Here is a 26047-nt window from a genome sequence, read left to right as displayed (position 1 = left end):
CATATATTGACATAATTGCACACATATCTTCAACTGTTTATTCTGCTCATTCGACCTTTTTTTTTTTCTCTACAGAACTGTCACTGTTTCACCACTATACAAGTGAATAATGTTAATGATGACATTTAATCCATTGCAGTAAATAGAGAATAGACTGAGAGAAGATTGTGGGTCTCTTCAGTTTTCATCTACCAGACTAATAGCCACCAAAAGTTATCAAAAATTCACTGTTAAAGTCATAATTGATTTTCACATTGGCAACACATTTTAATCAATTCAATACGTATTTTGCTTTCAAACTGGACTTTGTTGATTTCTTCCGGATTTGTGCAGATTGAATGAATCCATTAGGCTCTTCTAATCTTTCTCTAATGTAGGATATTGTAGTGACGTTCAGTGGAGAGCTAATAAATGAAATGTAATGATGGCATTGCCTATCAGATTTGTGATCATATATCATACCACTGTTTTGTACATGTAAATATTTATCAACATTCCATTAACTTTCTGAATATCAGTAAAACATCAACAAAACTTCTACTATTCTGCATGTCTGATTTTAAATCTGTTAAATCACAGCAATTTTGACTACAGAGTGCCATTGCACTTTACAGTTGTTAATGTAAAATATTCTGTATTTCATGTTTGTGCAACCCAAATTGAGTAAAAGCTATTTAGGCCTATCTCTTGTGATACTTGTTTGCATGAGAATGACAAGCTGCAGAGTTTTTGGTTGTAACACAGTGCAGAGACTCCAACCCTAAGCACCTTCTGATCTGGAGATTCTCCCGCCTGAAACCCCTAGCAAACGGGAGACTCCAACTTGATGTGCGCAAAGCGCACATCACGAGCACGAAGTTCCTTGCGGTCTAGGGTTCTAGATGCTCTCTAGTGCTATCTAAGGCTTATTTTTCAACATAAAATGAAATTAAGTAAGAAATCATTTCAAGCGGGAGAAATTAAGTCTCAAGCGGGAGAGCGGGAGATTCTGCAAAAATGGGCTTTCGGCGGGAGATCTCCCGTCGAAAGCGGGAAAGTTGGAGTCTCTGACAGTGACGTGATTCCCTCCGCCCTAGGCAACTCAAGGGAGTGGAGGTGGTGTTAAGAGTAATGTACAAATTGTGGCTCTATAATTATTCCTTTAGCTTGTACAGGATGACTGCTGTGTCCCTATAGACTGGGCATTGCAGCCTGTCACACACTCAAAGTAGACTGCTCCTGGCAGGCCAACTATAACAATGAGACATGGTTCCATGTTTTACCCACAACTGACCAATCCTACACATTGGTACATTAATTGTGAAGATGGTAGATGAGCCATATTATTTGAAACTAGACCGGTGAACTCAGCATCTAAAGTGTAGGTTTGGGTCCATACTTACAAAAAATACATCACCATTGACACTTTTTTTAACCACTTGAAAATATGCCATTCTCACCATAATATTAGACACTCATCAAGCAAACCACAACATACCACAGTTTAATGGCTCAAGAAGTGTTCCAGCACGCAATGAACTGTGTATCAATGTAAACTCTTTGGGACAGGAACATACCAATTAATACCAATCTTAGATCACAGACAGGGATACTAATGTTTGAAAGAACATTGCGATATTCTGAGGGCTGGGACCTGTTTCATGAAGATTGAGCGTAAGTTGCAATCAAAAGCAAATTGCGTTTCATAAACAACATTGCAATTGATTGCAAGTGAGGCTCAATCTACTGAAAGTTATGATTGATTTTTCTTGAAATCAAGCATAGTGTCTTTATAAAACAGGACTTATGCTCAATTCAACGAGTTACGCTAAAAAATATCAAGCATAAGATCAATCCCAACTCCTTATGAAATAAGCTCCAGAAAAGAAGTGGGGGGGGGGGGGGGGGGGAGGAGGCAGTATTTTTACCTTTCCTGCAAAACACATACAATATGTATCTAATACAATTAAGAAAAACCATTTTTTTTCTATGAAACCTGCAGAATTTTTGACCAAAAAAAAAAGAAGAGTACAAACTGTAAAAGAGTAACAGTTGGCATTTCTGCAAAGAGGATTGTCATTGGCCTCAGTGACTTCTATAGCATTCCATTCACCAACTGGGTGCTGATTGGTTTGCTGAGTAAACGAGGGATCAATGAAAGCAACACAATCACAACCTAGAGGTGTTCGTTATTCCGCACCCATGGTTCGTTCAACTCTGCGCAAATCTGAAGGAATCTATGAAGTAACAAGGCACTAATTTGAGCACAAAAGGGGACATTAAAAATTCCCCTTTGTATAGAAGTCATGACACTGAGGGCACTATAACTAAAAACAGTTGGCAAATAGAGTTTTCCCTGACATATCTGTCTTAATTAGCACTAGAAAAAAAAGGGGCTTCTCAAGCGGTTTACAGCACATGTTATTTTGCTTGCGAGTATGTGACTCAATCTCCAGTGCACTGGTACAATGGGGTACAACAGAGGCTGTGTACATGTTGTATGTGAAAATCTCAAAAGCTGCACCATTCAGAATTATCTGGTCAAGTAAGGGGGGCGCAAACTGTCAATCAACAGTTAAAAGATAAAGAGGGTTTGGAAACGATCATGCTTGACAAGAGGACGGAAAACCAGAATTTTACTTGGACTCAGTAAGTTATGGTGAATGGGTAAATGCTATCTTGTTTGGGTGTCAAGTAGGTAGGGTGTTGTTGCCTGGCTCAATGATGCTGACACATGATACATAGATCAGACAACATCTGCCAATTGACCATGTTGTGTCAACAGAGATTCAGATTACTATTCTTCATGTGAAAGGGGCATATGGACAGAAGTTTCAGCTGTAGTTGGGCTATGTGCAGGTGCTGGGAGGTCGCTCCAGTATATTGTCGTGTGGCCAAATTGGTCGTGTCCAGTTCTTTGCCGACACTGATTGGTAATTCTAGATTGAAGTCGATATGGATGAGATTCTCAGCTTACACAGGGTCAGTTGTCTGGAGTTTGAAAGTCAAGATGCCTTAATTAAGCGAGAAGAAGATTTATGTTTCTCCAGAGCTCTTTAAGCACTTTGTCTTTGACTTCAGTATTTTTGCAAAGGAGAAGTTGTGGTTCTGAGTATCAAGGATTATACCCCACCAATGCTAAACAACCCCCTTCACTGCACAGCTACTTTCTTTCAATCAATTCCTAGTCCTGATAACAAAGTCAGCATGAAACATTTGAAAGTCCTAAACTCAAAGAGATATCCAGTTTGTAGAAAAATTATGTTATAAAAGATTCAGATCACAAAATTATTGTCTTTATCTTTATATGCGGTACTGTATTAAGGCTGTAATGGAATTTTGTTTCAAAAGAAAATTGCCGTTCACTGAGGACTTCAATAACAGGAGTCCCCTCCATTCATCAGACAATAAACATTCCTGTGGTTTGTGGTTTCATCCTGGCTTATTTGACTAGCACAACCCCATATCATGTTTGAATCCTGGATCTTCAGTCTCTGTTTTGAAAACCATAGATTGTTATGGCTGCCTACTTTGTAAAGTGCATTTACCTGCCCCAAATCCTTTTAGTGTACTCAACCCCATATTGCATACGATACTCTGTATATATATTTCTTGCACATTTTTTTTTTTTTTAAATTGAAAATGAAGATACAGTGTATGACTGTTGATGTTGGTTCTATACTGTATGTGGCATGTGCACAGCACCATTGCTCATCTGATTTTGCTTGTCCCCTTTGGGAAAAGAATGTCTGGAGGCCAAAACAGCGCATAATGTGAAGCCATATTGAGGAGAAGTGAATCCTTTAATACTGAGTGAACATACAGAAAGACGTTATGTTTGTGTGGTGTGTTGTGTGTGTGTGTGGGGGGGGGGGGGGTTTGGAGAAGGGGGTAAGGGAAAGTCATGTTAAGTAAGAGAGGAGTTTTGCATCCTTATAAATGGCTTGTCTTGTCTTTCATGTAACCTCAGTGCTAATCAGCGTCTACTGAAAAGCTTGGGATATGGGTTAAGGTGAGGGAGGGGTCAGTGGGGTTGGTAAGGGGTCTCGGAGCAGAATGATAGGTTGCTTTGTATACAGTTTTAATGATAATAAACCTGTACATTTATATCAAAACGATGAAAAAAGTGTTATGATCCCACTGTGGAATAAAAGTGCCACACCCGACATAATGCCCATTACAATGCAATTAGAGATAAGGGGGATTGCATTAAATTCTTAATATTGGAAGTCCTTTTTGAGGTTTTAAACTGTGCTGATGCAGTAAAAGGATGCATCCAGCTATTTTAATGGCAACCAAAGCACATTTCAGCTCATTGCTTTGGCATCTATGGAATTGAAGAATTTGAACCAGAATGATTTAAATTCTAGATGCGATATATTCTACGTGCTGTACTTTATAGATCGTCTAAAGGAGATATTAAATCATTATCTGATGCGTTCATTAGATACATCCTCACTCAAATAAAAGAAAGAAGAAGCAAAAAATAGACTTGCAATGTATGATACATGCTGGAGAGTTAGTATCTTTTCAAACTCAACACTTATCTCAGCATTTTATTTAGTTACTTGTATGTGTGGCAGTGTAATAGCATGGTTGGAACCATGTTCTCCAGTGAGCTGGATTCTGACATGTTTACAAGAGGATGTTGAAATATAAAACCGTATGCTGGCATTGCAGGGGAGACACAAAAAATGCACTATGGATAGTAAGAGATGGTGCCTCACTAAGGGAAAAAATATATTCATGTTTTTCATACCCATAGAAATCAGGAGTTCAGTGTAGATTAGGCTTTGCTGTCTATAAAAAGGCAATATTTGACTATGTTTCTGGTTTGAGAAAAAAAAAAGAGAAAAAATATATATATCATATGATGATGCTGCATGGTCCTATGGTGTACATATGCACTTCCAGAATCTCTGATTGTGTCAATATGAAGATACACAGCATGAAAATGACTGCTAAGTGCAATAAAAAAAAAGAAGAGAATCTCCTTGTGACTGGATTTACCCTGTATGCACTAATTTTTTTTTTCATAGATTTATTTATTTATTTATTTATTCAGTTTTCTTTTAGCAGGGTAGCCCTTTCAGCTCACTCGGAACTGCTCTGCCAAGGGGCCCTGCATCACGGACAAAGTACAATTTAAGTAAAAAACACAAAGTTACAAACACGGTAACAAAGATGGAACATAAAACACAAAATATATATACGTTCATATAAAGCGTACAAGAGAAAAGAATTGCACACAAGCCAATGAAACAAAAAAAATCAAATCCGGGAGAGAAAAAACAATAATGGTATAAGAAAAGATCTCACTAACACACACACCAACACTCACGCACACACACACACGCACACACACACTTTCACTTCCACACCAGTACACGGGCACCCACCCAAACCCGTACACGCACACATACGCGCACGCATATACATACCCACACGCACACATACCTACACACAACCACACCCATGCCGCCATGCACACAAAATGTCTAAAGTCTATCAATTAAGCTAAGCATTTTACATTGCCGTTTGAAAGAGTTAACAGAGGTGGCATTTCGGATGAAATCAGGTAAATTGTTCCAAGTTTTAGATCCACGATAATGAAAAGATTTTTTATAATATTCAGTTCTGGGAAGTTTGATATTGAGAGGACAGCTAATTGCATATCTAGTTTGGAAAAAAGGATTTCGTTTTGTTATTAAAGATTGCAAATACGTTGGGGTCAGTCCATTGACGAGATAGTAGTGCTGAAATGAACTATCATAAAGTAAATGCTCAATTAGTGTGATGATCTTTGTCCATAGATCTCTAAATATTGAGAGCATTTTCTCAAATTTTGCATGCTGGAATGTGCCCCTTTTTCTATCATTTCTGTCATGTCCTTGAACATCATCATACAGCCCAGTAAGCTAGTTAGGCAATATCTTGAATTGAGGTATTATGTTGCACAGTGTCTTTGAAGATGCCATTGCATTACAAAGGTACTTGAGTTAGGAAGGGGGTATCAAAGGAGGGAGTGAATGTGCCATTTGTACCCTTCCATGAACATGAGGAGCCGCTATGGCTTTAATAACAGCAAATGAGACAGAAGACTCAAATGTGAGGTCCCTGGTTTGAGGGTGCTGCCATTAGGCAAGGTATGAGGTACTTTATCTTTGCTGCCGTGTTCTTTAAAGGGAGGGAATGTAACATTGTTTGTCCCACTGTATCCTGCTCATTTATAAGCATCTAAACACATAAAGACATTATCAGTTCAGAGATAAGAATAAACATCTTTTTTTGTCATGTGGCAGTAATGCCCTTCTGGCAGTGAAACTCAGATCAGCCATGTAGTCACAGAGTACAAGGGGAACAACCTCTTCCACTGTTGAGGAGACTCAAGCTCAAGACAGCGGTCACAAAAGACAATGCTTTCTTCATCGTTCTCACGTACACTCAGTAGGTTTGACCCAGGAAGATGCCCCATGCACCTGCCTCTACTTCCTCAGGTACTTGGTGCCTGTCATCTCCAAAGAGAATATGAAGGGAAGTTGACAGTGAGATACAATTGTAACAGTTGTCTTTGTATGTTTCCAATCTCAAGAGACCTTTAAAAAGTTTGTTTGGTACCCTCCCCTTAAATTGCTAATATAAAGCTCTCTGTCTATTGGTCTATCAATGTCAATCTATCTATCTATGATCTATCTATCTATCTGTCTGTCTATCTGTCTATCTATCTATCTATCTATCTGTCTATCTATCTATCTGTTTGTCTATCTGTTTATCTGTCTATCTATCTATCTGTCTGTCTGTCTGTCTGTCTATCTATCTATCTATCTATCCATCTATCCATCCATCCATCTATAAGATCTGTCTGTCTATCTATCTAGATCTTTATGTTTATCTATCTGTCTGTATCTATCTATCTCTATTTATCTATATATCTATATCTATATCTATATCTATATCTATATCTATATCTATATCTATATCTATATCTATATCTATATATCTATATATCTATCTATTCTCCTTCTCTTTCTCTTTTTTTAGAACTATCTATGTATATCGACATCATGTTTCTGTTCTCAAAAATGTTTTGCATCTTCTGCGGTTGATGAAATGCCTATGATACATTTGTAATAAAGGTATATTTACCAAAGTAAAATCAAAGAACAACTATGACCAGTCACATGCCATATTGTTTACATACACACAGGATGTATGGGGGCCTGCATTTTTCTCTTTTTGATCCATAGGCTTTTGATAAGTACTGTAAAAGTGGAAATTTTTGTGGCGTTGAAATTTTCACGCAACCCGAAACTAGCGCGAAAATAAAAGCATGTGAATATTTTAGTTTGCCAGATGTTCCAGGAGTTGATGCCTTGATTCCACGGAATTGAAAACATGTGAAACTCTTCTTACCCCGCCGAGAGCGAAAAATTAGTCACGTGAAAATATCCACTTTTACAGTTAGTGTAAGATGTGTGTTGTGGCGCACTGTGATCAGTTTGGTGGGATATAAAATGGCTATTTAGTGCCGCATATAGATCAATATGCCATTTGAAATAACATGACATAAAGAAATGTATGAGAATGCTATGCACAGCACATTCTAAATTCAGAATGTCTCTATGCACTTTACTTCTCTACTGTCATTTAAATCAGAAAACTAAAATTTTAGGTAAACCTCAGACAGGCATTAAGAACAAAATGCTGCCACTTCCTTTCCAGTATAAGGATCCCACATCATTGATCTACCTCGAATCCCCTTTAGGGCCCAAAATGACAAGTTTCCTCTGTGTGTGTGTGTGTCTACGTGTGTGTGTGTGTGTGCGCATGTTTTATGGATTGCACAGTGAAAGCAGAGCAATTTTAATATTCCATTATGACAAGTCAGATTTGAGTGTAATTGGGAACCAACAATTGATTGCTTTGATTAAGAATTGATTGATTGATGAGTTTTGTGTCGGGAGAGCTGGAATTTGAACTGTACAGGGAAATTCAGTATGCATAGTATATGATGGTACTACAATATTAATAGCATTGTGTGTATGTGTGTGTACATGTGTGCATATCGTCGGCCTGATGCCAAAAGGGCCTTAAAGAACTTCCCCTGTTATGCCAAAAAGGGCACTAAATAGTGTACAAAGTCTAAAGCATTAAGGGCCTTTTGGCATAACAGTGGAAGGGGTTTAAGGCCCTTTTGGCATAAGACCGACGATATGTGGGTAAAGAGAGGAGTGGATGGGCTTCTTTTCTTCCTTTTTTTCTGGGGGGGGGGGGGGAGGTTTAAGATAAAGAAGTCCTGTTCCTCTGCATAGATATTGCAATTCCTCCCCCAACAAACAAACAAACAAAAATACAAACAAACTGACAGAGAGTGCTGTATGTCTGTCATATCTGTATCCTCAAAGAGAGAATCTGGTACAGAATTAACAGCTCCCACACTAATTCCCAGGGCTCTGAAAGGCAAGGATGCGATTAATCATCGGCTGAGAACCAGAAGGTTGTTAGTGCAATTTTGAGGGGTATTGAGTTATTGGTATCACATTGTAAAGCTCAATCTCCTCTACTATGATGGTATAAATTTTCAATCATTTTCACTTTTAGTAAAATGTTAGATATCAAACCTACAAAATCACTATTTTTGTACCAGATATTTGGAACAAAGGTTACAAATCTCCCACTTTTGATTATAAATGGACTTTTTGTCATGAAAATTGATTGTTCCTTTGTATTTATGCTCAAATTGTAGAATGTGAATGTGCCCTTCTGCTTCTCAGCCATCTTATAAATACATGTATATGCCATAAAGTTCTACTCTTGTAAGCTCTAGCAAAAAATTAGTTAAACTGGTACTGTATACGCTGTTATTTTCGCGTTCAGATATTTTCGCGAGTAATGAGGTCATAGACATTTTCGTGAGATGTTCTTTTCACGAATCGATGCCGACGTTTACGTTAATGCTCTATTAACACAGCGCATGGAGTCATTTCGTGTGTTGTTAAATTTGTGATCCAACTGTGATTCGCGAAATTCGCGAAAATAACAGCTTATACAGTAACTCTGAATGCAATGTGCTGTGTCTTACAGTGCAACTACAGCGCAGTATATCTTGGCTTCAGACAGGAAGCTGTTCCAAAATTTATACTATTTCAAATTCAACATAGTCATTGTGAGTTTGCTCATGGAGCTACGTAGCTCCATGGTTTGTTTGACCATATTCCCCAGTAGAAGTGTAACTGTCAATTGTGACTTGTAGAAAATGTAAATGTACATCAGAAAGGGATTGCCTGGGGTGCAGAAAAAGAAAGCAGAAAAAAAGGGAGAATGGAGAATCTGCACGTAGCCCTCGTAGTTCTCCAAATAGAGCCGGAAGTGGTGAATAGAGCAGTGCAGATTCACAGAATTTCACCCCTATTGCGATTGTCGAGAGAGAGAGGTTCTCAAAGAGGGTTACGCTTGGTGGATCAGAAACTCTGCATTTAAGGTCATCTGTGGCCCCCTTGTCTAATACAGGGATTTACAATGCTATTTTTGTCGGCTACCCTGGCTGCAATCACCATGACAACAATTTTATTGTGCAGATTATCGCTTATTATCTAGCTGTCTGCTGGTGCAGCAAATAGCCAGAGCGTGCAGTTATTCTAAGAGGTTGTATGAACTGGATTGTGATCAGTCTATTGTTGATACACAATTTGATTCACAGTACCACCCTGGTCACTTGAATCACACTGACATTATGCAGTATAAGCCCTAGCTCTCTTTTCATGGAGGTTTTAAACATAATGAACAGGTTGTAAAGAAGAATTTGTGTGTTTCATAAGAAATTGTTCCAGAATTGAAATGATTTTAAATACTGTACCATAGCAATGATACCCCTTTTGTGTGTCATTTTTTTTTTCTACAGATGGACAAGCTACAGTCACCATTGAATTGACCTAAAAAAACACAAATTATTATCTGAGAGTTATTTATAAATAGCCAATGAACAACATCACTGTCCTATCTAATCTAGATGTATGACTTAGACTTGGGCAAACCTTAAAGACTTTGAAATTCTATAATTTTCTTAGTCCTCATCTGATTGTGAAAAAATGCTCACTGTTCCTTCTTATTGAACTTAATAGATTTTATTGATCAATCCAATGTTTGAGTCAGATAGGAAATGGTGTGAAGTCTCCCTTTAAGCTAAAGCTAGGATAGACACACACACATGCCAGACCAACACATACAAACAGACAACTGTGTAAACATGCACATACTTGAGTTTTTGTATGTTGCTATCCAGCACCAGCACACGTGTACAGCCACCCTTGTCCACATTCATATTGACCTTTGTCATTTCATGAATGACTGCCATTCATCTCTGTGCGTCCCCTATCTGCCGCATCCGACATTGCTATGAAGGTTATGCTGTATCTATTTAGATGAAGTCACAATTCAAATGCAGGAAAATAGCAAGGTGTACTTCGAATGATTTACTGCCACAAGTAAAGATATGGAACGGACCACTCAATTGATTAGTTTATGATATCTGTCATCTGAAACCAATAGGGGATTGGGCTATTAAAAAGCATAATGTTTGCTTTACTAGGGCCATAGTGCCATTGGAAGTGAATCTCTTTCTTGCCAAATGAAGAGGGGTTAAAGGTCCAGTGTACCTTTGGGAGCAGTGATTCGAAAATTTTTCAAGATATCACATTTGATGCATATGTGTAGATCTGTTGTATCACAGAACATCCTACCATATAAAATTTTTGCGATAAAGCCTAAAATGTAAGGAGATATCGGTGTTTTTCTCAATAAACCGTAACTGTAGACGGTTTAATCTGGAAACATTTTTATTATAACTGTTGTTCACATTTTGTGTATTTAACGATTATACAGATTCAAATTTTTACAGTGGATGTTTCTAGCCCTAACTCACCTTTTAGAACTATTTTGAAGCACTAATGCTTGGTTTTTGTTTCATCTGCAAATGGTAAATTATGCCTTTAAAACTGTGGGAAAGAACTTGATTGTAAAACTGTTTAGAGCATTTCATTATTCAAAGAAAACCTGAAAGCAAACTAGAATCATGTGCTCAAATGTGTGTCTTGAATTATGTTTGACCAGTTAATGCCTAGAAGTGTTTTAGAATCAAGTTTTGCATGAATTTGACCTATTTAATTATTGTTAAAAAGATTATAGAATATTTAGGTGTACCAAATAAATGACCTAATATGTTTTGCACATGTGTCATTTCATGGTACAATTTGTAATATCTTACATGTATGTGTCTATTATATAAATGAGCATATTTTCATGCAAAAAATAAAGATTTAATTTTTGATAGTGAAGAGGCTGTCTATCTATGAAATGTTTCATTGTCTTTCTATCTCACAAGAACCAAAGAGTTACTATGATGCTATGCTGTATCGTCATTGAAATTCAGTGGGTGCACAGCAATCTGTTCCCAGCTGTAGCTCAAGTGGCAAATTTCTGCTTGCATTATGTTATTAACTGGCTTGGGAAGATGTCATCCATGAAATTGTGAGTCAACATTTCGAAAGCAGTTTGGTTTCCAGCTCTCTGAATTGGCAAAGAAAGGATGCGTGATCTAATATGTTTGCATATTTTGTGCTTTTCATAATATAACGTACCCAGGCCTTTAAGTGCAAATTGAAAATTGCTCCATCTAATATGAGGTGCATTGTCCTGAATTTCTACCCCCTGTAAATTCTTCCCCCTGTAAATTCTTCCTGCCCAGTGCACCATCCATTCAAATGTAGGAATGCAGTTCTATGGTCATCAAATTCCTCTGCTATAAAGGAGATTTGTGATTGGTATTGCCTTCTTATTGAATGCATCAATGGCCTGTATCAGATCAAATGCCAAATGGCCAATTTGTATCTTTAATTTGGTGTGCTAATTTGCAGAATATACAGTAAATGTGCTGAGATTTTGTATTCAAAGAATGCACAAAATCAGAAAAACCTACACCATTTGACCGACATCCAGCCAGCTTTTGTTAATTTGCCATGAGAGACCTTAATTACAGAAATAAGCATGAGATTTGAAAACAGTATGCAAATGATTTATTTTCAATATTATATTTTCTTATTCTCTCCTATAAAAGTCAGGGTAACATGCCTCATGTACATGTAACTGAAGCCGTTGTGTTGCATGTCATCTGTGTCATGTGCTTGCATTGTATTGACATCAGCCAATCACAATCTCTCTTCTTTCCATTCCTTCTGTTTTGGCAGGTGGGCACAGATCCTAAGGAGGCACGCTATTGGCTGAAGCAGTTCCAGCGTCTGGGTGGCAGCCACTCCAAACCATTCGCTGTGGTCCAAGTTCATCAAGAAATCTTTCAGAAGCCAGACATGGTAGGGAAAAAGCTTCTCCAAATTTGAGCGGGGCATTCCACAAAGCGATTATCAACAAAGAGCCCAAAAAGAACATGTATTTTTGTTTGCTTTTTGGGTTTTCTTTGTTGATAAAGCCAAAACATGGATCTCAGAAGTGCTCAAAATTCAACCACCATTTGGACTTTGCTTACCATATTTGATATATTGAAAGGATCTGCTAAGAAACTTGTCTAGCCACCCTGCTTTCCCTTTAAGGGGCTGACTTTTCACCCTCTTTCCTGTTTTACTGATACTGGTACATGAATGACACTTTCTATTCTAGCTCACTTATCAATACCTGGTGGATTTTGCTGTTGTTGTAGAAACTATGAATTGAAGGAAAAAGACACGTGAAGATGGAGTAGTTTTCCTTCAGACTTAATCCGAAAATCTCAATCAAATTTATGGTTTCCATTGCATTCAGGCCAATTCATTGCCAAATTGTAGGGATGCCTGTGACTGTAGACAGGGTCTGATTAGAGAGACTAACGGGAGACAGACAAAGTGGCCAATATAGGTCTAATTGGAGAAGCAGCAGTGCATTATGGGATATTAATTAGCGCACCTAAATAGAACACTCCAAATGCTGATGACCCTTCATAACCTGCATGTAAATGCCCTTAGGAGTCCACCAGTGACCAAGTATCCTTAAGAATCCTCAGGAATTACATTGCCAGAAATGACAAATCACATTTTTAATTTGCGGTTGCCGTTATTCAAATGAAGATAAAAGATATGGCAAGGTCAAGTCTTTTCAATTTCTCAAACAGTGAGGGGAAATGGGCAAACAGTTGATTTATGGGTTTTTTTTTTCCATTTTGCCTCCATTGTTTAGAACAAATAGTACATGCAAACGGAATTGTCAGCATTGTGATGTGATATTAGCAAGGACAGATAAAGTGCTGAAAGGTCCCCAGACGATGGAAAAGAAGCAGCTTGTCTTGTAAAGTTAAGTCTATCTTACCCATAGGCTAGCCCTTTCTGGCATGCTTCAGATGTGACAGATTGTCATTAATGTACTTTACACATTAATGTTTGATCTTGGGGTGTCGGCTGAATGGAGTTATGTCCTTTCATGGTCCGTTGAGATTGTGTGTAAAGGCAGTGTAAGGCGGGGGATACGCCTCTGAGAAACGACGTAAATTGTTCTATGATACAATAACTTCAAAGGTATGACTAAATGAATACAATACCTGTGTTATTTGTGTGAAGGATACACTCGGATGTGTTGATCAAATGTTGACGACACAGCCTGGTTTTTATTGAAGTCCTGTATAGTTGTTTTTACCAAGGAGGTTCAAAAGATTGGAATCACATTCACTGTCTTTTTCCCTTTGAACCCATGTTTTACCCACGTTTACAGTGAGTGAAAGGGCCTGATTAGGGCGCGGCTGAGCCCAGCCTTCATTTCACTGTAAACGCGCAAAAGGCCAAATGCGGTGCCAAAATCGGCTGCGCATTTGACCAAGCTCTGGAGGTAGCCTCGGCCACGGCCAAGCCGTGGCCAAGATCGACCTTTTCTCACTGTGAACGCAAACTGGACCAAATGCGGTACCAAACTGCAACCAGCGTGCTCCCAGTAATAATTGTTTGTTTACAAGCAGAGCGCCACTACGACAAAATATTGAAAGGTTTGAATTAAAAGCCTTGGCCGAGCCCGGCACTGTAAACGGACAGAATTGCAGGGCCGAGTATCGCAATTGAGGCCGGGCTCGGCCCGGCCCTGCACTGTAAACGGGGTCTTACAGATAGGACGACAATTAGATTAATTGATCACATTGCATAATGACCAGTCACTCTCTGAGGAAGATCCCATACAATTGTGTACAGCATGTCCGTATGATGATAATTACAGCATGTCCGTATGATGATAATTACTTTTCACTATCCGACTTATAAAAGATATGGGATAGTAATCATAAAGACACGGGATGCGTGAATAGAAATTGTGAAAAGATTGATGAAAATAGTGTATTCAAAAATTTGGAAGTCACTTTTCATTTAATGAATAAGCAAGCAAATATACCTGATATTATATCAGAGGTCAAAATGAATCAATCAGTTGCTCAAAAAGCTTCAAATTTGGCAACTGGGTGTGAACGTAACTGTTGGTAAACTGTATGCAGAGCACACACACCATACCACTTACCAGAGTGCTCTTGAACATTTTGGTGACTACCGGTATTTTAATCACAGAGATTTGAGTGTCTCAGGAGCGGTCCTGATTCTCTCTTCATACAGAGTTGAGAAGGCTTTAGGACTGCTCCTGGAGTGCGCTAAATGCCCCATAAATGTGGTATCAGTGCAGTTTTGAGGGTATCATAAAGTACCATGGGTTGTGGCATATGTATGTGTGCACGTCGTTCATTGCCATTTCTTGTGCAGGCTCCTCAGTAAACATTAAAGCTGGCCCGAGGAAATCTGTGCTTAGGGCAGAAATTTCTGTGAGGTTATCTCAGCATGAAACGGGCAGTATTCATTTCTTAAAATGCACATTGTGTGAAAGCAGTTGTTAGTTGATTTGATAGATGACTTGTCGATTGGTGTTTATAGAAGTGCATCTTCCTGAGTTTCATTTTTCTTACAACATAAAGCAGTGCTATAAATCCCAATCATACTGCTCTGAACAATGCAGCGTGAACACAAAGGAACCATCAGAAGAACAGTTGTGTTGCCTCTACCCTCCTCCGCTGTCAGTGTAGCATGATAGGGACACAAAGCACGAAGGACGGATGTGGGATAAACACAAGATGAACATATCGTGCGTGACGGACACGAACACAAGAGAAAATCGCGGAGGTTACGCCATGTCAAACGATCCTCAGTGTCAACAATTGGGAGACAATGCACAAAGCACAAACATCCAGGGGTCGATCAAAATGATTGTTAATTCAACATTGACAATCCGGTAGGATGAACACAGCGGAACTTCCGGAGGATGTGATTAGACTCCATGCATATATTCCACCTCTGGGCCTTGTTGATGTCAAACAAGTCAAATTTGGGATGGCATAACTTTTGCGAAGCAACATAAATATTCAGAATGCAAAATCTGATGTATTGAAAATTTCACTTTTACTACACGTTTTTAATAGTATCCTTGCTTCCTCTACCAATGTGAGAATATCTTCATGACACAATTTGAATTCAATTATAGCCTCTTCTGCCATTCATCTTGAATTGAAATAATCCAATAGAATGACATGTGATTAAAGGGACTGTACAGTTCTGGTTGAGGTGAGGATTTAGCTTTTAACGTTTTGCGAGATATTCAGAAAGCACTCTATAAGATGTCAAAGAGCATGTAATTCTAAGGGGTATCAAAAGTTTATTTGATGTAAATCAGTTTTGAAATGGCTGAGATATCCAAAAAACAAGGTGAAACAAAGAGATCCTAATAAAAAGTGTGGCCTGTTGCCTTTTATTATTATCACTTTTTTAGATATTTCAGCCATCTGAAAACCAATTTTCATCAAATAAACGTTGAATCCTTCTTAAAATTACATGCTCTTTCATATTTCACATGAGGTTTCTCATTACCTCACTTAGGAATGTTCAAAACATGAATCCCCACCTCAACCAGTACTGTACAGTCCCTTTAAACTGGGCTATGTAATTGAAGCATCTTCTAAAGACAAGTCAACAAGAGTTGCATATTATTAAAGTGAAATATGGTGTGCCATGCAAATTCAAGATGGATGCACTCTTGATGTTGGGGACAGGTTTCCATGGAGACCTTAGTGTCTATATATGTTTGTGTGTGTGTTTACCGGTCCGTATGTGTGTAGAAAATTTTTCCTTGGCCCTTGCACCATGTTTTCATAAGGAATGTAGTGCCATTGCCATGCCAGGTGACTGCCTGAAAGGAATTAAGCACATACTGTATACGCTATATATTTCGCGTGGGTTTTATTTTCGCGAATTTCGCGAGTCGGGAGCTATTCGCGAAATTAACAACGCGCGAAAATATTACCTTCCAAAATGAATCCCTTGCCTTGATGATACGAACATTTCAGTACATGTACTAGTATACCATGTCAAGGCTTACCGAACAGACCATACTGGCTAAGCTTGTTTGTGCCACAACGTTACAAATGCGCTATGCTGGCCTCGGGTTTCTAGGTACCACTAGATCCTATCCAGTCAGCTAACCAACAACAAGAACAAAATTGAAGACAGCCGAGTCGAACGTTGCACTCATGTCTTTATTCAATCTTCCACCTTGTTGTGCATGCGCATGAGCCCAAGTGCGTGTGCGCATATGTGCAAATGGTAAAACTGTAAGTGAAACAATGAATGATACACTGTATGAATAGATCAAACATACATTTCTTGGATCACAATATAGGTTGAATGTATATGGATATAATTCTCCATTAACACACAAAAAGGTTTGCTTCTTCTGAACAAACAATAGTACACTGTCTTATACTGCATCATTATAGCCTACATACACATTTTGTATCCATGCATGTATTCACTACACATTATGAAATGTCAGCTTTATGTCATTATCCATCCACTGTTACACTGTATCAATGTTATTACACTTTGTAGGTGACACTGTAGCAATATTCATGTTCTATTGCAATGTCTACAAAAAAAAAAAAGAATAATACATGTATTTAGAGGCCGTGATATATGCATGTAAAGACCCTATACCAGACTTACAGACTTGTGATCTTCCAAGCCTAGAAGCTTAGCCCTTCTGGATGCATTCTGATTGCGATCCTGTCCCAAGCTGTGAAATAATACAGTAAGTTGCAAAGAATTGTATGGAAAATGCAAAATAACTTACATCACACATTATGTGCCTACATATGTGGCACTACGCTTGCCTTCGTACATTTGAGCAAAGTAAATGATAATTTCCCTTAAGCCAGAGCTGCTTAAGATGCCTTAATAACGTACACTTCATATCACATGAAAATGTAAAAATATTTCAGCCTGTACGCTACCATACATCAAACCACATACTTATGAGAATGTAATACGTAAAACACGTACAAATGTACCTCGAAACACAAAAGACAGTCTTTTATTCATACACTTGTATTAACGTCTAAATGCATTATTTAGACTGGAACTGCCTAAACAACAAAATTATCACTAATCTTTATCATTACTAGTATCGAATCCAACCTCATATTTACTTTTGAATCTTCACCTGGAAATGTTACTCAACAGAGTTGCTTAACTGTCAAATTCTGTCTTACAGAAGTTGTGAATTAATTCTGAATGTATTACCACCATATAAACCAAGTTCTGAATACTGCTCTACACATCATATCAGCTCACGACCAAATGATAACACAAAGAGCCAATGCGAATCTACAACGCTACAACTACAGTAACTCTACACGCAATGTACAATGCACAATGCGAAGCTATCAATCCTACGCTATATCAATATGCACCGTACATAACCTACACTAGCGTCACTTACGCTAGACCGTTCATGATAGCCGGACACACAAAAGGCATTTAAATTCTCTTTTATCAAGAACTGTGAACAACGTAATAATTGTAAACTTACGCAGAACCATCAGAGGAAGAACTTCCACCCGGAATTCTGTGACTATCATGAGATAATCTTACACATTTTCTGCATTTTGGCTAGACTCACGAACGAGCAAACCGTCGGTTCGTGCGCCATCTTTCTAGCCCATTATGGAAGGCCGAAAATCACACTACTATATATTGCGCGCGCGCATACATTTGACACACAATCATCGCTGCATTTGATGCGCTAACACTAGCCTACGTATGAGAAGCCGAAATTGCAAAAACAATTCAGCGCGAACAGCACATGCGCGGCGTGTCACCCTTGGATTACATGTACCGTATTAGCACCTAGCTCTTGCGTTTGCATGCCGCTACATTCACATGTCAACTTTAGGGGCCGGGGCTTCGTATGCTCCAGCTGGTTGCCGTTGAATTTTACTCGTACCCCTCGTACCACTCGTCAGAAATCTAGCGCGATACCGATGGACTTAACCACTTCAAAAATGTTGAATTCTAACTTACTAGTTCGCAGAGTTTGGTATGTTTTTTTCATGCAGTGTATAACTAGTATCATTCTTATTTGCCAGTAAGTTGAAAATTCACACTTTCTTTGCCACTTCATATTTTCTCTGGTCCCCCAATCGCGAATTTAACCACTCGCGAAAATGTGTGACAGCGGCAATTCGTGAAAATTTATGTACGCGAAAATTATAGCGTATACAGTAGTGAACATGAGAAGACTGCCTTATGAACAGGACTTTACTGCTACTTGGCAGGCCTCGTTAGAAGAAGTATACTTTGCGGCAGGAAAAGTTGTCCCCATGCAATCAAACGCCCTCTTCGTCAGTAGACTTTAATCATTCATTGCTGATACACTAATAAATCACTGCAAGGAGGTTGTGAATAGTGCAGCTGTTTTATACTATTTGGCATCATCCAATGAACGATACCATCAATTATAAATTTTGAGTGGTGAGAATCGAACGCAGGCATGATGGGCTGTTAACCAACACTGAGTAGTCACTTCATGTGTATTTAATGGAGGAGACATGGCCTCTTCAAATTTTCATGGAAGGAGGGCATTAAATGTGACATGTATGATGTTTCAGCACCATTCAGATCATTTGAACAGAATAGATCTATCACTGCCTCTTGAAAGTATAGTGAGAATCATGTTTATTAATCAAGAAACAATGTGGGTGTCTTCTTCTTTTGTATGCTACATTAAAAAAGAATATGTGCTAGGATGATTGCCATTTGATGATTGTGGTTATAGGAACGCTACACACTGGCACTGGTTCAATGGTCCCTGACCAGTAAAACTCACTGTCAGACCAGCAACTTTTTCAGGAATGGACACAAAAAAAAAGAAAAAAAAAGAAAAAGATGAAAAACTGGGTACCTACTGGTCCGACAAACAAGTCAGACCAGTAGAAACGAAGGGTTAGTGTGTAACCCTGCTTATAGTCCCACACATGCATCGAACGGACGAGGGGGTTGGTAGAGTTACAAGCTTTCCCCGACAAGGTCTGTGAAAGGGAGCCACTATGCAAGATGTGTCCAATTTGTGGGACAGAGCAATATACCTCTGCCTAAGGGAAGTGCTTTATAATGGCTCGTCTTGTCTCTCTGGGCCTTCAACAAGGGACCTCTTGATTGGAAGGCAGATACAATACCCTACAGATTAATTTAACATGCCACACTACCTGACTTTGGTTCAGATACAATGGTATTTTGATAGACTTTTTTACTGTGCAATTTTCTAATGTCAGATTTTAGAAATTGACGAAGTTTAATATGTGATGATTATGTTTATCTCACTGCCTATGTGACTATTCGAAAACGTCTATCATTTCTTACCCCCCCCCCCCCCCTCTTCATCCCTTCCTACCCTTTACCACCACTTCGTCCCTCGCACAGTTAGAGGCATTGAGCTCAAACCTAGCATTCCTGCACCGGAACGACATGAAGTTACTGGTGGTCCACGGAGCTTCCCTGCCTGAGAGCAGCAACATGTCAGACCAGGAACTTCAGGTAGGCAGAAGGATGCACTCAACATTGTGCATATGCTGGCCCTGAGGCCTGGGGGATTGAGAGGTGGGGGGGGGGGGGGAGGGGAGAAGAAAATGAACAAGTGCTAAGCCTGTAAAATTCTGTTTGAATGTTTGAATGTTTGTTTTACTTTCAATGATTTTTTTAAAAATCTTTACTGATTTCATGGTAAAAATAATGATGTTAGTAGTATTAATAGAAATGAATTCATTGACAGTACAGATTATTATGAATAGGTTAGCAACAACAACAGTGAAAGCTGGAAATAAAGGGTTGGTAGAACTTATACCTACATTGTATGTACAAGTGTATTTTTAATTTGTTATCATTATTTATTCTTTTTTTCCCATATAATTTTTCAATACCTTTTAACCAGAGCAAGTAGCATATCAGCCATTGCCTGGTGAACTTTTCATAACCAGACTATCCAAATCTGTGTCGTACCTTTGGTTATTGTAACAACTAAGCCAGGAAAGTATCTGACTGAGCTGTTGTATGCAGACAAAACCCAAAGAGATATAATGCACATTTTCCTGACTAAACGAAAGTCTGCTGTACCTGCATGAATTAATATGTGCACAGTTTTGATACACAACAGAATAGCTCTCATGTGCGAGGGCTGACGTGATCGTTTGAAGGATTTTTAATATGGTGTGAAACTGAATTTTATACTTGTACTGAAGTTGAAATATTACTTCTGAAGACATCAATGCACAGAAAATGATGTTGCTGCGCTACATCGGGGAACAATTACAGGGATTGGCGTGTCAGGCCAAGAGATGGCAGTTAATTTTTTTGGTGAGAATAGAACATGTGCTAGTTATCCCCTCCCCCTTTCCAATCACTCTGCGTGAAAGCAAAGGAAGGGGATGGTGAGGGGAAAAACTGAGAGCATAGTGTGTGTCCATATTGCAGCGGAGAGAGGTAAGCTGTGTAACATGCAAACATGCACGTAGGCGGCTGAGCTTCTGGAGAAGCTGAAAAGATGAGAGCTGTAGTGCACTGTAGTAGCAATTCACTGAAATTGACACTGTTTGGCGGGGGGGGGGGGGGGGGGAGAAAAGGAGAGAGTGAATGCTAGGTGGGAATATTAATGATATTTTTACTATTTCATATCCCAGTAGATGAAAAAATCAAATATAAAAATATGTCTGCCAAGTGTCGTTGTGTACAACTCAACAATCCGGAATAAGGACTATGAAAATACAAATAACGGAAGGTCAATATTAGTATGCTCAGTGTCACTCCCATATCATATTAGTGAACATATGCTTGTATCATTCCCCCAGGGGAGTCGAGAGTTGAGTAAGGTACTAGGAGGGAGTATTTACTGATAACTAGGTCTTATGAAAATTAATAGAATATGTCTGACAAGGGTCATTATGTACAAGTTAACACTCAGCAATGATGACAATGAAAATGCTAACACTGGTACAGTGTAGCTCAATACATTGTAGGTACACTTCAGTGTTACTCCCATGCCAAATGAATGACCCCATTCCTGCATCATTCCCCCCAGGCTAGTCGGAGTCGAGTGAGGACGGATACGATGACCATGGTGAACTTCCTTCAGGCTAGCGGCGCCCCCGCCCATCCGCTCTTCTCAGGGAGTAACGTCTTGCAGGCGGAGCCAGTGGGTGAGGGGCGATCCAAGGGGAGGGTTGTTCACGTCAACACCGAGCCCCTGGAGTGGTGTATAGGGTAAGGCCATATTCTGCCTCCTCCTCCTCCTCTTCCTCTTCCTCCTTCCCCTCCTCCTTCTCCTCCTCCTTCTCTACCACCACCTCCTCCTCCTCCTTTTCCTCCATCTCCTCCATCTCCACCTCCTCCTTTTCCTCCATCTCCACCTCCTCCTTTTCCTCCATCTCCACCTCCTCACCTCCTTCTCCTCCTCCTCCTCCTTTTCCTCCTCCACCACCTCCTCCTCCTCCTCCTCCACCTCCTCATCCTCCTCCCATCCCTCCCTCTATTCTCATTCCTTCAACCATGACACTCTCATGTTCAACTACATTTTGTCTGTTCATATCTGCTGATGGTGTGGCTGTTAAAGTCATAAAACATTCAGATGCCTAGAGCTGTCTTGATTAAAGTCATCATCCTTTGCTAACAGCATTACCATCTACATCTACCTTCTCACCCTCATCCCTTGTTCTCCTGAGTGGGATCTTAAAAGAGAATCAGGAAAGAGAATAAAAGGCATGATGTAGATAACATGTAACACATCCCACCGTACCTGATATCACTTTTTCTTGAAATTCGTATACACAACTAGCCTTTTTCAAAGTCCCTCCCACTATAGTGATTTCAAGAGGTGCAGTGAGAGGGTCATTGTGCAAGACTAGTTAAACCACCAGCGAGAACCAAACCCAGCGAAAGTGCTTTTGGAGATATGTCTGAATTCTAGTACTTGTACCTTTGAATCGAATACTAAATATCCTACCCAGCATTTAGTTACAAAAATTACAATTTATTAGCAGAATGCCTTCAAAAAAGCTTATGAGTACATTATTTATATGTTTATTATTAATTAAGTAATGTATTTATTTACTTATTTATCTATTTATTCATCTATTTTTATTTGTCTATTTTTCATTTTTTTTTTTGCACTGAAAGCAGATGGGCAAATTTTCAGTTGGTCAGTTTTCAATTGACCAGTTTTATTGGTCAAATTTACTGTTTGAATTATTCACATGGACTAGTATGCTCTCCTGGTCATGACTGATAATCGCAGATCTAAGAAGGACCTTGCACTGATGTGCTTAGTTTCAGCCCTTCAGCTCTTCAGTCACAACTGTTGTTGCTAACAACAACATGATTGCCTTTAGTATAGAAGAAGGCTAATATACTTCATGCATTTATTGTAGATTGTGTCATTATGTTTCATTCATTGAGGATTTCTTCTGTGATTTCCAATCCATGATGATGCTTCCTAGCTGATGATGATGGGAGAGTTGAGGATGATAGAGAATGTAAGAATGGAGTGGTGGTACTAGGCAAGGGGAGGGATGACAATGTATTCCACAATATACATCCCTGTGTGATGGTCATTTCCATGGCAACCGCCTCCCTCCAGGTCAGGGCATATACCGGTGGTGTCATCCATTGGAGAGACGTCCAGTTCGCAGCTTGTCAGTATAGATGCTTCCGAGGCCACGGCCGAGATTGCCAAGGCTGTCCAACCCATCAAGGTGCTACTTCTCAACAACAAGGGAGGAATTCTGGATGGGCAAGGGGAGGTGAGGAAACCCTCATTTGTCATGCTCTTGTAGGAAGTAGATCTGTTCAAGAATTCTAGTCAAATTTGTTGACATAATAGAACTGAAGAGAACTATCCCATGCCAGTTTAGCTATATCTATCTCTTGTTCATTTCAGAAAACTGAAAAAGTAGATAAGGACTTATCTTTGTGGATAGTATAGGATTCATTTTGGAAGACGCAACTCACCAAAATCTGCAATCAAGGGACCAGCCTTGTAGTATACCACACCTACTTGGCCGAGTGCCTGAACGTGTTGTGATGTTGTCAATCATGACTGTAAACTCTGCGAAACATTGATGCAAAGTATTAAGTTACAATATTACAGTTCTGTGGAAGAGTACTAATTTCAAAGCATATGCACCCTTGTTTGAATATTGCCACAATGTTCCATGCAAGGCAAACTGTGAGTAGTTATCTTTGTTCTGTAGCGTAGAACCTTTACGATGTACCAGTTGACATTGCCATAGTTTGGCCATTTGTTTGTGGTTGTAGAACCCATATGATTGTTGTGTGTCCAGTATTACCAATTTGTCTATAATCTAACTGCCAGTACTAAAAGAGACATTAAAAAAAATTATTTGTCCATAACCAAACTGTCAACACTCAGACAAAATTTCTCTTTGTTTTTTAATAGTGTTTCATAATATCGGAGAATAAGATGTAGTTCAGTTTAATTGAATTAGAATTTAAGCAAATTAATATTTCACACAAAAACTTGGCAGATGGCTTTTTTGATGCAAAATATGTACATTTCAAAAGCGAATATCAAAGATGTTTGTGGAAAGTTTTCACGGGCAAAGATGCAGAATGCTTTTAAACAACACAGTGGCTTAGATGCACTTGTGGAAGCCTTTTTTTTTTCAGTCATGCACCTCCAAATGTGACCCAGTCATTGTATGGCTTTTTCCCTCTCCCACCTGTCTGCAGGTCATTCCCCAGGTCCACGTCCCTGCCGACGTCGACTCCATGATCGAGGAGCCGTGGTGCACCGACTCTTGCCAGAACCGCATCCAGTACATCGCCACCATGCTCCACGACCTCCCGGCCATGTCCAGCGTGGTCATCACCTCGCCGGATGCTCTCCTCGCTGAGCTCTTCACCCACCATGGTAAGCAGGCCAGCACATGTCATTACCAAGTTACCACTCTGTCTTGTCTGATCTGCAAATGTATATATTCCAATAATATATTGATATGTATATTCCAATAGCATATTTCAATTATATATAGATATGTGTATTTTAATAATATATGAATATACATGTATATATTCCAATAGTATATGTGTATTCCAATAATATATATCTATATTCCAGTAACATATAAACATGTATATTCCAATAGTACAACATGTATTATATGTATATTCCAATAATATATGAATATTCCTATTCCAATAATATATAAATATTCATATTCCAGTTATATGTTAATTCATTCCAATGGTATATAAATATGAATATTCCAATCATATAAAAACATGTATATTCCAGTAGTATAAAAATATGCATATTCGAAGAGTATATAAATATGTATTTTTCAATAATATGTAAATATGCATATTCCAGCAAAGAGGAATGTCAGGTTGTGGCTACAGGTGCAAGGACACAAAGAAGATAAGAGACCAAAGGTCTAGTGCTTGAGCCAAATCTTGGCCGTAGACAAAGACTGGATGTACAGGTATTACACCTTTCATTAAGCCATTTACATACATACATGTATGATGATTTCACAGTTTGTTTGTACTTTTTCCCCAAATGATAGACTAAAAAAGAATTCACTCTGTAAGTTTGAGAAGGGGATGATGTTGTCGGAAATTCTGAGATACATTGCTTTAAATAGTTGTAAAATGCAACAATGTCTGACATGAAACAATACCCAAATTAATATTGTTTGCAATAACTATTTAAAATGTCTCCTCTTTTCACCCAGGGTCTGGTACACTGTTCAAGAATACAGAGAGGATAGGAAAGTACTACGACCTCGAGAATGTAGATAAAGAGAGACTAATACAGCTAATCACAAGGTGAGGATACAAGATTACGTGTGGTAGACCTTCAGGTGGTAGTGGAATATATATATTGATATGAATTGATATATTCATAAAAACTGATATAAACTATGGATCCAGCTTTGGGAAGACATTAGGTGCTCATAATTACTATATCAGTCTCCTTAACGTTTTCAACTATACTGTATCCCTTCAATCGCATGCTTTACTATTGAAATTGCTCATCCACACAATGTCTCCCTAAAGCCGGATCCAGAGTTATATAAATGTATATATATTCAGCAATCTATTGCTAAGAATGTTGAGTGATTTCTTATGATGCTGTATAAACATGGATTAAAGGGTGTGTACAGTTCTGGTCGAGGTGAAGATTTAGCTTTTAACGTTTTGTGAGATATTCAGAAACCACTCTATGAGATGTCAAAGAGCATGCAGATCTAAGGGGTATCAAAAGTTTATTGGATGAAAATCGGTTTTGAAATGGCTGAGATATCCAAAAACAAAGTGAAACAAAGAGATACTAATAAAGTTGGGGCATGTCGCCTTTTATTATTAGCACTTTTTTGGATATCTCAGCCATTTGAAAACCAATTTTCATCAGATAAATGTTGAATCCTTCTTAAAATTACATGCTCTTTCATATTTCATAAGAGGCTTTTCATTATCTCACTTACGAATGTTTAAAACATGAATCCCTACCTCAACCAGTACTGTACAGTCCCTTTAAAGTGAAGAGAAAGAAGACAGAGAAAGAGCAGAGAGAGATAGAGAGAACTGAATGTTACTGGTTGCTTGGAAGTGCAGAGAGGTAAAAGTTAATGAAGAGTAGAAGAGAAGTGTCTGTTGGGTAGAAATGC

General features: G+C 38.8%; 1 protein-coding gene across 1 annotated transcript in view; it reads left to right on the top strand.

The window, feature by feature from the left end:
- Positions 1-2934: 2934 nt before the first annotated feature.
- LOC139723500 (N-acetylglutamate synthase, mitochondrial-like) overlaps positions 2935-26047 on the top strand; it is a 31796-nt gene continuing 8683 nt past the window's right edge. The window contains exons 1-7 of the mRNA XM_071634739.1: positions 2935-2961; positions 12222-12344; positions 19791-19904; positions 21442-21623; positions 22996-23158; positions 24108-24288; positions 25112-25205. Of these exons, the coding sequence (XP_071490840.1) occupies positions 2935-2961; positions 12222-12344; positions 19791-19904; positions 21442-21623; positions 22996-23158; positions 24108-24288; positions 25112-25205 (884 nt within the window). The remainder of the gene's footprint in view (positions 2962-12221; positions 12345-19790; positions 19905-21441; positions 21624-22995; positions 23159-24107; positions 24289-25111; positions 25206-26047) is intronic.

Source organism: Diadema antillarum, unplaced genomic scaffold, assembly GCF_040938485.1.
Source record: "Diadema antillarum isolate AM-2024a unplaced genomic scaffold, OU_Dant_1.0 scf00000192, whole genome shotgun sequence".
In the NCBI taxonomy this organism is placed as follows: Eukaryota; Metazoa; Echinodermata; class Echinoidea; order Diadematoida; family Diadematidae; genus Diadema; species Diadema antillarum.
The sequence above is the reverse complement of the archived record's forward strand: the minus strand, read 5'-3'. Positions and strand labels throughout refer to the sequence as shown.